Below are 14,935 nucleotides of genomic sequence, written 5' to 3' on the forward strand. Positions count from 1 at the left end.
AGATTGTGTCAAGTTGCATGGGAATTTTGTTGCAGGCAGCCCACAGCATGAAACTAGTGGTTGGGGTAGTGTAGTGGTTAACACCTCTGCCTTCTACACTGTCAATCCCCACCTGGGCAAACACCCTACACCATACCAATAAGAGTCCTTGGGCACTCCTAACACCGCCTTGGCCTATCTATGTAAAAGCATCAAATTGTAAGTTGCTCTGGACAAGAGCGTCAGCCAAATGCAATAAATGAAATGAAAATAAATGAACTAGTTGTAAGGATGTTTTACTGTGTAAAGCCAACCTCGCACATTCTGTTTTCTGCTGGGCATTTTCTGACCTTTCACTGTAAGTAATATAGTATTAGCTTGAAGCAACACACGCACAAATATATAGAAGAAGCTACATGGTTTCAGCTGCAGGATCCATCGCGCTCTCGCTTGTGTCATTCGTGATGAGCTCAGGCACGAGTTTGCGGGGGTTTAGTGACGGAATGAAATGCAGGGGGATCCCTCTTGGAGACAGTGAGGATACGGCTAAAAAAAGGCTCTTCAGCCCCAGAAAAATAGACATGGAGGATGAGAGGAAAAGAGGAAGAGAGCTTTCCTTTCCACCCACCAGTGAGTCACCCCTGTGCGTCGTGTGGTAGGGAGGGCGAGTCAGGGAGGAGAGACGAGTAAAGAGAGAGAAAACGAGCTAATAGGTTCGTGTATGTATTGCAGAATATCCATATGAAGTGGAGGGAATGACAGCAGCCTGACACGCATCGCAGCATGTGGAGGATCTTCTTAATATGCAAAGGTTCTTCTCAGTTTGCAAAAGTTCTTCTCAGTATGTGAAGCATCTTCTCAGTATGCAAAAGTACTTCTCAGTATGAGAAGGTTCTTCTCAGGGTGTGAATATTTTCAGTAGGTGTAGGTTCTTCTTTGTTTTTGAAGGTTCTTCTCAAAATATGCAAGAATTATTCTTTCAAGTATGTGAAGGTTTTTATCAGTAGATAAAAGTTCTTCTCAGCGTTTGAAGGCTCTTCTTAGTTTTTGAAAGTTCCTAAGAGTATCAGAAGGCTCGTCTCTGTATGCAAAGGTTCTTCTCAGCACGTGAACGTTCTTCTCAGTATATGAAAGTTCCTCCGATGCACGGGTTCTCATAAGTATGTGAAGGATCTTCTCATTATGCAAAAGCTCTTCTCAGTGTACAGATGTTTTTCCTAGTATGTGAACGTTCTTTTCAGTATGTGAAAGCTCTTATTCGTATGTGAAGGTTCTTCTCAGTATGTGAAAGCTCTTCTCATTATGTGAAAGCTTTGATCAGTATGTGAAGGTTCTTTTCAGAATGTGAAAGCTTTTATTGGTATGTGAAAGCTCTTCTCAGTATGTGAAGGTTCTTCTCAGTATGTGAAGGTTCTTCTCAGTGTATGGAAGCTCTTATAGGTATGTGAAGATTCTTCTCAGTATGTGAAAGCTTTTATAGGTATGTGAAGGTTCTTCTCAGTATGTGGAAGCTCTTATCAGTATGTGAAGGTTCTTCTCAGTATGTGAAGGTTCTTCTTAGTATGTGGAAGCTCTTATTAGTATGTGAATGTTCTTCTCAGTATGTGGAAGCTCTTATCAGTATGTGAAGGTTCTTCTCAGTATGTGAAGGTTCTTCTTAGTATGTGGAAGCTCTTATTAGTATGTGAATGTTCTTCTCAGTATGTGGAAGCTCTTCTCAGTATGTGAAGGTAAGTATGCAAGAGGTACCTCTCAGTCTAATAATATATTTATAGATCACTTTTCATACCAGTAGCAACTCAAAGTGTAGGATCTTCTCATTATTCGCACATTCTTTTCAGTATTAAGAAGTCTTTCTTGGTATGTGACGATTTCCTAGTAAATAACACTGTGATTGCTTAGAAGTTCATTTGCATGTTGCACTGATGTTTTTACCACTTTGCTTGAGAATCAACAGGCTGCTTCTTCTAGACTCAGTTAAAGCCCAGTTCATGACTGAAAAGTGAAACGTAGCTCATAGCTGCTGTTAATCTGTGTCTGAGGGAGCTCAGCTCAGTGCCCTTCGTTTTGTTGAGTTTTGTGAATGTGAAACATGCTCACTGTGTGTGTGTGAGTGGATTGTAATGGATGGTAATGACTGCACTACTGCAGTGAATCACACACTTGTGTGTGTCGGTACGCATTCATTTGCATAACACAGGCTCAGTCAGTCCGCAGTAGTGTGCACACTCACACTGTGTGCACAAGGGAGGAGGAGGAGAGAGACTGAGTGAATGAGGGATAGAAATTGCTTCAGAGAGAATGAATGAGAATGAGGCGGGATAGAGAGGAAGAGAGAGTATAGGAGTCAGAGAGAGTGAAAGAGATGGGGAGTAAGAGAAAGAGAGTATAGAAATCTGAAAGAGAAAGAGAAGAGAGAGTATGCGAATCAGAGAGAGAAGAGGATGGTGAAAGAAAGAAGGAGAGAGAGTATAGAAATCAGAGGGAGAAGAGGATGGTGAGAAAGAGAAGGAGAGAGTATAGAAATCAGAGAGAGAAGAGGATGGTGAGAAAGAGAAGGAGAGAGAGTATAGAAATCAGAGAGAGAAGAGGATGGTGAAAGAAAGAAGGAGAGAGAGTATAGAAATCAGAGGGAGAAGAGGATGGTGAGAAAGAGAAGGAGAGAGTATAGAAATCAGAGGGAGAAGGGGATGGTGAAAGAGAGAAGGAGAGAGAGTATAGAAATCAGAGGGAGAAGAGGATTGTGAGAAAGAGAAGGAGAGAGAGTATAGAAATCAGAGGGAGAAGGGGATGGTGAAAGAAAGAAGGAGAGAGAGTATAGAAATCAGAGGGAGAAGAGGATTGTGAGAAAGAGAAGGAGAGAGAGTATAGAAATCAGAGAGAGAAGAGGATGGTGAGAAAGAGAAGGAGAGAGTATAGAAATCAGAGGAAGAAGGGGATGGTGAGAGAGTGAGAGAGAGAGGAGACTATAGGAATCAGAAAGAAGGGGAAGGTGAGAGAGAGAAGGAGAGAGAGAGAAAGATGGAAAAGAGGGCAGGAGAGAGTTTCAAAAAAGAGAATGAATGAGACGAAGAGAGAATGAATGAGATGGTGCGAGAGGGGAAAAGTGACTGTGAGAGAGAGAATGAATGAGACAAAAGGATGAAGAGAGAATGAATTAGATGAAGAGAGAATGAATGAGAGGGTGAGAGAGGGGGGAAGAGTGACTGAGAAAGAGAGATAATGAAAGAGTAACAGAGAGGAAGATATAGAGACAGAGAGAACGAATGAAGGAAGACAATGAAGGAGCAAGAGAGAATGAAAGAGTGAGAGATGGAGACGGAGAGAAAGACAGCTGAGAGAGCGAAAGTGACTCCCCCTTCTAGCTGAGATCATTGAGAAAAAACATTAAAAAAAGCACAGCATTAACATTCATCCTGCATCCTCACACTGCTGCAGCAGACACACGCGCACACACACACACACATACACACATACACACACACACACACACACACACACCCTGCAGTGCGCTTTTCCCTCTTTTCTGTGAATGGAGCGTCTCTGACTCATCTCTCCTCGGTGAATCATCCAGCCCCCGCCTTCAGTGCCCTGCTCTTCACACCCAATCACAGCCCACCACCGCTCTCTTATTGCAGGTGTGTGTGTGTGTGTGTGTGTGTGTGTGTGTGTGTGTGTGTGTGTGTGTGTGTGTGTGTGTGTGTGTGTGTGTGTGTGTTTGGGGGTGAATGTTTAGTCATCTCATTCAGACGGCGTCCTCTGAAACACCTTTGAGGTCAGTTATAGATATTAGAGACATACACATATTTGATTATGGAAAGAGAGATTGAAAGAAAAGAGAAAGAGAGAGAGAGAGAGACATAGGAAGAGAGAAACAGTAAGATGGAGAGAGTGAAAGGCAGAGAGGCAAAGAACAAGAATATGTGAGAGGAACAGAGTGAACGACAGAGACGAGAGAGAGTGAAAGAGACAACAGACACACATATAAGGACAGGGTAAAAGATAGAGAGAGGAAGATGGAAAGATGGAGGGAGAACATAAGTGAGAGAGAGAGAGAGAGAGAGAGCTAGAGCAAGAGTGAAAGAGAGAGAGAGACGTGTGTGCTGCTGTACTTCAGTGTGAGTGAGCCTCTTCTCCACTCGTCTGCTCCAGTGCCTTGAATACAAATTGGATCCTATTCACCCAGCAAAGAACAGGAGGCAGAAGGAGAGAGAGAGGGACAGAGAAAGGGAGAGAGAGAGAGAGAGAGAGAGAGAGAGAGAGAGAGAGAGAGAGATACAGATAATATAGAGAAGGAGGGAAAGAGAGAGAGAGAGAGAGAGAGAGAAAATGGAGAAAGAGAGAGAGACAGAAAAGGAGAAAGAGAGATAGAAAAGGAGAAAGAAGAGAGAGGGAGAGAGACAGAAAAGGAGAGAGAGACAGAGTGACAAAGGGGAAGAAAGAAAAGGAGATAAATATAATAGAGAGAGAGAGAGAGAGATACAGATAATATAGAGAGGGAGGGAGAGAGAGAAAATAGAGAAAGAGAGAGAGAGACAGAAAAGGAGAAAGAGAGAGAGAATAGGAGAAAGAAGAGAGAGGGAGAGAGACAGAAAAGGAGAGAGAGACAGAGTGACAAAGGGGAAGAAAGAAAAGGAGATAGATATAATAGAGAGAGAGAGAGAGAGAGATACAGATAATATAGAGAGGGAGGGAGAGAGAGAAAATAGAGAAAGAGAGAGAGAGAGAGAAAAGGAGAAAGAAGAAAGAGGGAGAGAGACAGAAAAGGAGAGAGACAGAGTGACAAAAGGGAAGAGAGAAAAGGAGATAGAGATAATAGAGGGAGAAAGAGAGAAAGATAACAGAGGGAAGAAGAGAGACAGAAAAGGAGATAGAGATAATAGAGAGGGAGACAGAAAGAGAGATAGAGATAAAAGGGAGGGAGAGAGAAAGAGACAGAAAAGGAGATAGAGATGATAGAGAGGGAGACGGAAAGAGAGAGATAGATAAAAGAGGGAGGGAGGGAGAGAGAAAGACGGAAAAGGAGAAAGAGAGAAAAGGGATAGAGACAGAAATGGGGATAGAGAGTGGGGAGAGTGAGGGAGAGAGACAGAAAAGGAGAAAGAAAGGGAGAGAGAAAGAGAGAGAGAGAAAAGGAGATATAGTAGAGTGAGAGAGTGAGAGAGAGATCCTAAGTAAAGAGGTGTGTGTTGTATACATGCTTTGTTTTTCTTGCTTATATCTGAAAGTGGTGAAGCAGCTGCAGTGTGGAGTCAAAAAGGGGGAATTAGAGTGAAATGTGTCTGCGCTCTCTCTCTCTCTCTCTCTCTCTCTCTCTCTCTCTCTCTCTCTCTCTCTGATATAGAGCAGGCAGGCTGCTGTTTACAGCAGGGAGATCTCTGAGTAGTTCTCTGGCAGGTGGAGATGTTGGTGCTTTTACTCTCACTCTCTCTCTCTTTCTCTCTCTCTCTCTCTCTCTCTCTCTCTCTCTCTCTCTCTCTCTCTCTCTCTCTCTCTCTCTCGCTCTCTCTCGCTCTCCTGTGTTTAGTCTGAACACAGCTAAATATAGACACACACACACACACACACACACTCTCTCTCTCTCTCTCTCTCTCTCTCTCTCTCTCTCTCTCTCTCTCTCTCTCTCTCTCTCTCTCTCTAAGCCAGCAGCAGCTGAGGACATAAGCCAACAGTAAAATCTCCTAAAAGTAATAGCTGCCGTTCTCTGTCTGAGATTCATGAGCTGTCATCTTGTCCCTAAAGTCTGAAGTGTTAACACAAGCTCTCACAGCCAAAATCAGACTCTACATTTGCAGCCCTGACATTTGGTTTGTATTCTGACTGCTCTTCATGTCCATTCTCAAGTGCAAGGCCCATAGTTATCACAACTCTTAAGAGTGCTGATCTAGGATCAGGTCCACCCACACTGCCCATATAATTTATCCCTAATGTGTTTTAGATTATATAATCTGTGTTGTTAGATACAGACCACTGCTGATCGCTGGTCTTAGATCATTTAAATGAAAAGGAAAACATCAAAAAATATGAAAGTCTGCATTTCAGACTTGGCTCTAGAATTCAGGCTTCAAACAACTGAACGGAGCTGTTTATATCAGACAGACAGCAGAATGACCCTTGCTGGAGTGGAGCTGAACTAAACTGGTCCAAATGTTTTCTCTCGCAGTTCTTGGAGCAGCAGCACCTGCAGCAGCTGAATGTATTCCAGGCTTCTCTTTCCATCACGGGAATGCCCCACAGGCCTCTGGGACGGGCGCAGTCCTCCCCCATCACCTCCAGTCTTAAAGGGACACCCATGAGCGAACTACCCATCAAGCACCTCTTCACTACAGGTGACAGGGGCTGACTGGGGGCTCAGAGTTCATGTAAAGTCTTCCATGGCCATCACAAATACACTCATATGCAAATGTTAGAACACAACTGGTCAAATGACATGTTCTGACATAACCTCTGAGCTTAAATATGGTATTTTGTTAGCAAATTCTAGTGTACGATTTCTATTTATTCTATTCTCTCTTCGTCCTTTACAATTAAACAGGTCATTTTTGTGATTGTGCCTTTAAGACTGATGTACAATCTGGTCAGATTAAACGAAACAACGTAAACAAATCTCTGTGCAGTTTACGTTTATTTGTTGAGATTAACATAATTAAGATTAACAAAAAACTCAAGATATAAAATGTGGCGTAACTTTTGAAACTACTTTTTGTTTTCTCATAATAAGTTATAATGAATAAATAAACAGTAATTGTGCATTAAAATGTGCGGATGCATGTTCTCTCTAACAAATATGTTAATTTTTGCTTAGAAAATCAACAAAACATGTCTAGAGTCCCTGTACTAAGGCTCCTCGATTTAATGAGATGTTTTGTTTGAATTCTTACATTTGGAGTACTTTGGGTTTGAAATGTAAGTTTACTTTGGGAAACATTGTTAGTGCATGAGTGTAAATGTCTGATTTAGTCTCTTAGACTCTCTCTTGATCTCTCTCACTGTCCATCTCGGTCTCAGGGCTTGTGTATGACACCCTCATGCTAAAGCATCAGTGCATGTGTGGGAACACACACATCCACCCCGAGCACGCCGGCAGAATCCAGAGTGTGTGGTCCAGGCTGCAGGAGACCGGCCTGCTGGGCCGCTGTGAGGTGAGTGTGCTCTGCCTACTGGCGACAAGAATGAAAACAGCCCACAGCATTCAGCATCAACAGGTGTTTTACCTGTTTATTAGTTGTAGTAGTGATTAAAGGGGAATTACACCACTTTCTTTCACAATTTTGGCTTAATTCAGTCAGTAAGATATAAACATAGTCATTCACTGTGGTGATAGGAACCAGGGGTCACAAAAATAAATGATCTTAGGATACTACTGTGCCTTACAACTCCCTGCATGTACTTGTACATACTCTGTCATAAGTACATATTTAAGTCCATCTAAAACCTTGTCTCAAAACTAGGTCTCAGGCTTCAGGCAGCGTATTCATAATCTTTAAGTTTAATAGCTTTCTGACAGAAAATGCTTTGGACGTCTGGTTCCGATCACCACCTCTGTGAACTCTGAGACCACTCTGAATGACTTAGTTTAAAACTTGATGATTTGATTAGGCACATATTTCGATAAACTGTATTAAAGCGATTATTTAGTGAATTTTGAATTATAGCTAGCAAGTCATGGAATATGTCACCAATCAGCATCATGCAAAGACACTCTTCTTAAGCCATGGTGACTTGTTGAGTAACTTTAAAGAAACTTGCTTGTGTGAAATTTGCTAGATTGCTGCGTCTATTTTGATTGATCCGTTTTTTATTTTTGTCAAATAATTCATATTTAATACTATTTATTCTCAAGTTTGAATTAGATCCATTTCTAAATCACTGTATTCCATTAGTTTTCAGCTACACTGATTGTGCAGCGTTTGAAAGGGTCTTATGTAAAACTACTAATCTGTTTTTGTTTGTTTGCCTGTGTAGAGGATCCGGGGTAGGAAGGCTACGCTGGATGAGATCCAGACTGTGCACTCGGAGTATCACACACTGCTCTACGGCACCAGCCCGCTCAACAGGCAGAAGCTAGACAGCAAGAAGCTCTTAGGTTTGTGAGAGAATAAATGTTTTTATGTTAGAGCTCTGCATTGACTTTGAAGCTCAAACCCATCATGTACCCATTACTTTAAGACCTGACCTGGTCAGGCCTGACCCGAACCTGACCCGAACCTGCTCGCGTGCACAGACACTTTTTTAGAGCTGTTTAATAAGATAAACTGGTATTTTACACATCTACATCACTAGCAGTATTTGCTGTATGATGGAACTGCTGATAATACCTAGCAGAGACCAGCATCCACCCTCCTCTGGTTAACTGTGAGCCCTGCTATGCCAAAGTTCTGCACTGCTGCTTAACACACTTCGGGTGAGCTTATCAAACAAGAGGCAAGAGCAACCAACTCAGAATATCTCTTCCACCATCCACCTTTCCACAATGTGACTGTGACTGAACTTCATCCAAAGTTTCGTTCAGGGACACGCTCACCCACTCCTCAAACTCAAGTTTCAAATGCAACTATTGACATTATACATGATATAATATGTGTATAAAGAACATTAACAGAGAGAAGTGTGCGCAGGAGAAAATGCATTACAGTGCATTAAACGGCACATCATGGAAAACTGAATTTCCTTGAAATACCAAAGTTTGATGATGTACATAAACATGGTTAAAGGTATTTTGTATTTACAAGGATTTTTGTATACTGATTGATACTATTTACATATAATGTACATATCACTGTTGTTGGAACAAAACCTTCCATCTCCAAAATGCTAATTTTATAGAAGAAGAAGAAAAAAAACTACTTTTAATGTAAGTCAGTGGAACCAGACTTTTTTCTAAGAATATTTTGGGCGATTTCTTCTGGTCTAAATTTACACACAATATAAAGGCAACAGGCATTTTCAAATTGTATGAAAAACTGAAAAACAACAAAAATTGAGATAAAAGGTTAAACAGCGATATACAGGTGTGTGAGCCGAAATATAGTCCTGTACACCTTCTCAAACATGTTTTGTTGCACATTTTCTAAGTGAAAGTAAGTAGACATCCTCTACAGGTAACACACCCATGCAGATATTAATATACAATTATGGTTTGTTTGCTGAATTTAAGATATAAAATATATAACTATATATATATAAGATATAATATATATAACTATATTTTATTTTATGTTTTACTTTTTTTTCAGTGTGTTAAACTCAGCAAATAAGCAGAAAATGCCATATTTGAGTTTGTCCTTGAATTTATCCTTGTTGAGCATTTCAAACTTTTGCATGTGACTGTACCAGTATTATAAGCACAGTAACAACAACAGGCTGTTTCATTCTAAAGGATAAAGAGAGACTAGAAAATAGTTATGCAAATATTAATTATGACTGTTTTTGGTATATAAACCCACACAAATGTTGTACGTGGAGGTCAGAAGGAAATATAAAATCAATGTCAATGTTGGATAAATGCATTATTCCTCAAATAAAAATCTACTTCATAAATAAAAACAAAGCTGCTACATAACCCAAACCCTACCCAAGCCTGATATTGTTTGCAAAAAAATCGACCTTGATCTGATCAAGACTGGAACCTTGTCAGGCTCAGATCAGTTCATGTAGCAGACCTTAAGTTCATGTATATGTTTACACATGGCACATGAAGAAGTAAGGGAGCGTGCATTTCATTAATCTGTATCTGTAGTGCTTTGTTGGTCTCTTGGCTCCAGTAACCCAAAAAGGGGTTCTCCCCCAAGCGCCCACTGAGGAGCGTGTCCATTAAATGCTTCCCCCGCTCACTTCCGGTCTGGTGCACTGTTGAAAGCAAACCTCCACTGACAGACGCTGGAGTATTTTTAGGCTCTAGACGTTCCACCCCCGTCTCTGAGTCACCAGCAGAGTGCGAGAGTGTGTGTTTGTGTGTGTATGTGTGTCTTAGGGTAACTGAGATCAGCTGTGGGTTGTGGCAGAGGGCCGAATTCTGCTTCTGCGTCTGCAAATCTGCAAACATTTGCATGTATCGTGTGCAGCCGTTCAGCAGGTGTCTGACAACATACATGTGCATAGCTATAACATGCTCTATGGAGCAGCGTCAGATCTTTACCAAACCACTGTGCACATATGAAGATGGAACGTAGAAAACAAAGTTAAAAAACACAAAAACGGCAAACCCCATTAAAAGTCTCACATTTCATTTTAGTGGAGAGAGAATGGACGGAAAACATACATGTTGGATACAATAAAGGAGGATTTCAGGTCTTTCGTCATTTTGTTTAGTTTCATTTTGAGTCTCGAACCAAGCCAAACAATGCTGAATTATTTTTCATATCAGAACCTCAGTAGTGATGTACCGAAATGAAAATCTAAAAACGTCCAAAAATCGAACTAAAACTAAGAGAATGTTTTTTTTGTTTTTTTTTTTGGTATTTTTTTAAATTGTGCTTTAAATAAACATACGAAGATATAATTCCACAACCAATTGTGTTGAAGTACAAAATATGTTACACATCCAGAGAACACACTTGTGTACATTTTAATGCAGTTTTCTGGTTTATTTGCTGAACTTAAGAAATTGGGGGAGAAAATATATATAAAATTTGGCCCGTGCAAAAGTTATGGCATATTTTATAGTGTATATGTTTTAGTGGTTGGTGTGGTTAACGGTTAACACCTCTGCCTTCTACGCTGTAGACTGGGGTTCAACCCCCCACCTGGGCAAGCAGCCTACACTATACCAATAAGAGTCCTTGGGCAAGACTCCTAACACCGCCTTGGCCTACCTGTGTAAAATGATGAAATTGGAAGCCGCTCTGGATAAGAGTGTCAGCAAAATGCCGTAAATGCAATGTAAATGTATTTATTCAGTTAAGCTCAGCAAATGAATAAAAATAAAACTGCACAGAAATTTGCGGACAGATAGCATATTTACATTTGATCCCTGTAGAAAATGTTATTTTCACATTTGTGTATGATTGTACATGCATGTTCACATAACTATAAAACACCATAGACTTGTCTCCTAAACAGACACCTAACAGTACATACTGTCTCCTCATACACTCGGGAGAATAATTCAGCATCATCATACAAGCAGTGAAGTCCAAATTAAATAGAATTTGTACAGACATCTGATTTCTAAGAAGGATGTTAAAGGAGTAAAAACATGCTTTCTGTTTTCAGAAATGTAGTGAGTTTATAACGGCGAGTATCAGCCATCTGTCAAGGTTTTCTACTTTTCTTCTCGCAGGTCCAATCAGTCAGAAAATGTATGCAGTACTGCCGTGTGGAGGAATTGGGGTGAGTAGGATCTAGCTATCCATCCCGTCATCTACACAAGTCATTAATTGTCTTTATCCCATCAACAGATTTCATGTCAACAATCTATAGTTTTATCTAGTTGTTTAGGATATCTACTTTGTACATGATACAAGCTATTTTTTTCCAACAAATGTTTACAAACAGATAATTTCACTTATAATTTACTATATCAAAATTCCAGGTGGTCAGAAGTTTACGTGCATCAAGTTCACTGTGTCTTTAAAGTTCCAGAAAACATTTTTCATGGCTTTAGAAGCTTCTAATAGGTTAATTGGTATGATTTGAGTTAACTGGTGGTACCTCTGGCAGTATTTTAAGTCCTACGTTCAAGGCCTACTTGCCGCTTTGCTTGACATAATGGGAAATTCAAAAGAAATCAACAGAAAATTTATGGGCAGAACTGAAAAGGCGTGTGAGCAAGGAGGCCTAGAAACTGATCTGTCAAGAAGCTTGTGAGAAGCTTGTGGAAAGCTACGCAGAACGTTTGACCGAAGTTGAACTATTTAAAGGCAATGCTACCAAATACTAACCACATGTAGAGTGAACTTCTGAGCCGGTGGGAATGTGACAACAGAAATAAAAGCTGAAATAAATCATTGTCTCCAATATAATTCTGACATTTACTAAAACATATACTTAAAACATAGTAGTGGTCCTCACTGACCTAAGAGAGGGAATGTGTTGTAGGATTAAATGTCAGGAATTGTGAAAAGCTGAGTTTAAATGAATATGGCTAAGGTGTATGCAAACCTAGGACTTCAACTGCATTTATCCAGCCATTCATCTTGTTTTCCGTTCGTCGCTGTGATGCACAGTTTTCCTTTTTTTCCCTCCCTCCTTCTCCATTTATACTAGTTTTCCCCTTCTTTCCTGACAGTTATGTGTGCAGTTCAGATGTTGCAAGGTTTTAGTGATGTTGCACCTCCATAGATATGTTGGTTAACGTTCCTGCAGGTGGACAGTGATACAGTGTGGAATGAGATGCACTCTTCAGGTGCCGTGCGAATGGCAGTGGGCTGCGTCATCGAGCTGGCCTTCAAAGTAGCAGCCGGAGAATTAAAGGTAACTCATAAACATGATCGATTTCACCTTCATGTAAATTTCACCTCATGTATCTGCAACGCTTTCATTTTTCCCTGAATCTTATGTGCTTGAGCCATAGTTTTGATGTTTTCGCATGTACATGTACTAGGTTTAGCATCCGTTTTAGTATAATGAGACCAATTTGTCTGTTTTTATATGTATGAATTTCAGTCTTTGCTATCTGCTAGTCCTATACAGCATCACAGGTTTCAAATAATTTGTAGGAAGCTGTAAAATGAAGAAACGGGGAACAGAGCTGTAGATCATTCCATAATGATTGAGAAAGCTATATATATATATATATATATATATATATATATATATCGTTTTACATTATTTCTATTGAATTTTGGCTCACCAATTTTGTTATTTTTTCCATATGAATAGTTTTAGAACTTAATTTTCCATGTTCTACAGCTTTCTCAATCATTATGGAATGATCTACAGCTCTGTTCCCCGTTTCTTCATTTTACAGCTTCCTACAAATTATTTGAAATATATATATATATTTTTATTATATATATATTTGTGTGTGTTCTTTAAAATTCTTTTAATATTTGCATATATGTATTATTTAAATTCTGTTCTATAAGATAGCAAAAATAATGAAGCAATTCCAAACTTATATTCTTAACTTAAGTCCCCTTTTAATCACTCTTCCTTTGTCTTTTTGGTAAACAGAATGGGTTTGCGGTGGTCCGTCCTCCTGGTCATCATGCAGAGGAGTCCACAGCCATGTGAGTAGTGTGGAAATCGTGCAATAGTCATTTTAATAAATTAAAGGACCCATGTCCTACATTTTTGAGTTGTTTTATTTTTTTCAATGAAGTACTCTTATGACATTTGAATAGAAAAAATAATTCTTATTCATTTTTATGTGACCATTTTCCAAGCTCTTCCCTGAAAATGACCCCGGCTGTTTTTGTGACTGTGCCTTTAAGACTGATATATATAAATGATCTATGTTCTGATTGGCTGCACTGTATTGTGCCTCATCCAGGCTGAAACACTTCTTCAGCGAGTAGAAGTGCAGGGCTAAGCTTCTGTAGGCCGAATGTGGATGTATGTAAATGTGTTGGTTTTTGTGATGTCACAAAAACAACAAATTCACATGGGGCTGTTTTTGCAGCATAGTTTCCATATATTGACAGTATTTGAAACTTTAGCTGTGATTACATACTACATAAAGATATGTACTACAAAAAAAAGTGAGAAAGATCTGTTTTTTCATGATGTGGGCCTTTTAAATAAATTTAATTTAAATAAATAATAGTAATATTCACGAGCTGCCTCAGTGACACTCTAATGCGGAAGGGTCAGAGGCCAAGGTGCTCTCTTAATAATGACGGCGTTCTTATGCATAATGCATTTGAGAGCAACAGAAATGGTAGATTATCCGTGAGTGAGGCCGAGTCTGATTAAATTCTAAATGCTGTGTCATTTTAAAGCTCCAGTCAGACGTTACAGAAATGGTGCAGGGCTTCCTCGGTTGTTGAGTTTAAGTTCTACTACAGCAAACATGCACTTTAATGCCCAAAGTGTGTGGACACCTGCTCATCCACTGTTGTTCTGAAATCAAGAGTATTTATAGGGAGTTTTACTCCCTTTGCTGCAGTCTACTCTTTTGGGAAGGTTTACAACAGATGTTGGAACATTGCTGTGAAGATTTGATTGCATTCAGCCACAAGAGCACTAGTGAGGTCGCCTACTGATGTGGGATGATTAGGTCTGGAACACAAATGCCACTCCAAATTATCTCAAAGGTATTGGATGGAGCTCCATCATCCACAGCCAAAAGCTGGGGGCTTGGTACCCTTCTTGCCAATGCTTGGGATCGGGCACGGTGACCTTAGGCTCATATGCGGCTGTATTAGAGCATCCCACTCTATTGGAAATGCTTTTCTGTGGAGTTAATACACACTGTATGTGTGCCGTTGAAAACCTGTGTCCGCACTGGTAGCTGAATTCACTAATTAGGAGGGCTGTTTGGATACGTTTGGACACTTAGTGTATTGTACATTTTAGAGGGTGCAGCTATTTGGCAGCGTCACTCATTGTTCTTACTTTGCGAAACTGTGGTTATAACAGACTGCAGAATGTTGAAATAACTCCGAGCCACCTCTTTTTTATTTGTAGGGGATTCTGCTTCTTCAATTCAGTGGCCGTCACAGCCAAGCTGCTACAGCAGAAACTGGGCGTAGGAAAAATCCTCATTGTAGACTGGGTGAGAGTAAAAACCATAAACCTTTCTGAGCTAGTACTTCCTGCACAGGTTGCATGGCTGTGTTATATTGATACTTTCTTTTTTTGTGATCAAGAGTTTTTATTGTGATTCCAAGTGAAGTCCAGGTGTGATCCAGTTTTATAGTATTGTCCTTTTAGCAGCAGTAAATCCAGAAAATAATACTTTACTCTGTGTAACCTTTAACCCTGTATTGGAGTTGTCATTCAGGAGACACAAACTTAGGTCATAAATATATTCAATTTCCAGTAAATCAGACAAGACTGAATTTACATATTT

The 14,935-nt window shown here is 40.0% G+C and overlaps 1 protein-coding gene across 6 annotated transcripts in view; it reads left to right on the forward strand.

The window, feature by feature from the left end:
* The window catches only part of hdac5 (histone deacetylase 5), a 144,493-nt gene that overhangs the window by 117,971 nt on the left and 11,587 nt on the right, over nucleotides 1-14,935 (forward strand). For all 6 annotated transcript variants that reach the window (XM_017700558.2, XM_037537859.1, XM_017700557.2 and 3 more), the window contains 7 exons: nucleotides 6,143-6,308; nucleotides 6,988-7,121; nucleotides 7,945-8,065; nucleotides 11,261-11,310; nucleotides 12,286-12,393; nucleotides 13,096-13,151; nucleotides 14,551-14,638. In XM_017700558.2, coding sequence (XP_017556047.1) covers nucleotides 6,143-6,308; nucleotides 6,988-7,121; nucleotides 7,945-8,065; nucleotides 11,261-11,310; nucleotides 12,286-12,393; nucleotides 13,096-13,151; nucleotides 14,551-14,638 — 723 coding nt within the window. The remainder of the gene's footprint in view (nucleotides 1-6,142; nucleotides 6,309-6,987; nucleotides 7,122-7,944; nucleotides 8,066-11,260; nucleotides 11,311-12,285; nucleotides 12,394-13,095; nucleotides 13,152-14,550; nucleotides 14,639-14,935) is intronic.

Source organism: Pygocentrus nattereri, chromosome 1, assembly GCF_015220715.1.
Source record: "Pygocentrus nattereri isolate fPygNat1 chromosome 1, fPygNat1.pri, whole genome shotgun sequence".
NCBI lineage: Eukaryota > Metazoa > Chordata > Actinopteri > Characiformes > Serrasalmidae > Pygocentrus > Pygocentrus nattereri.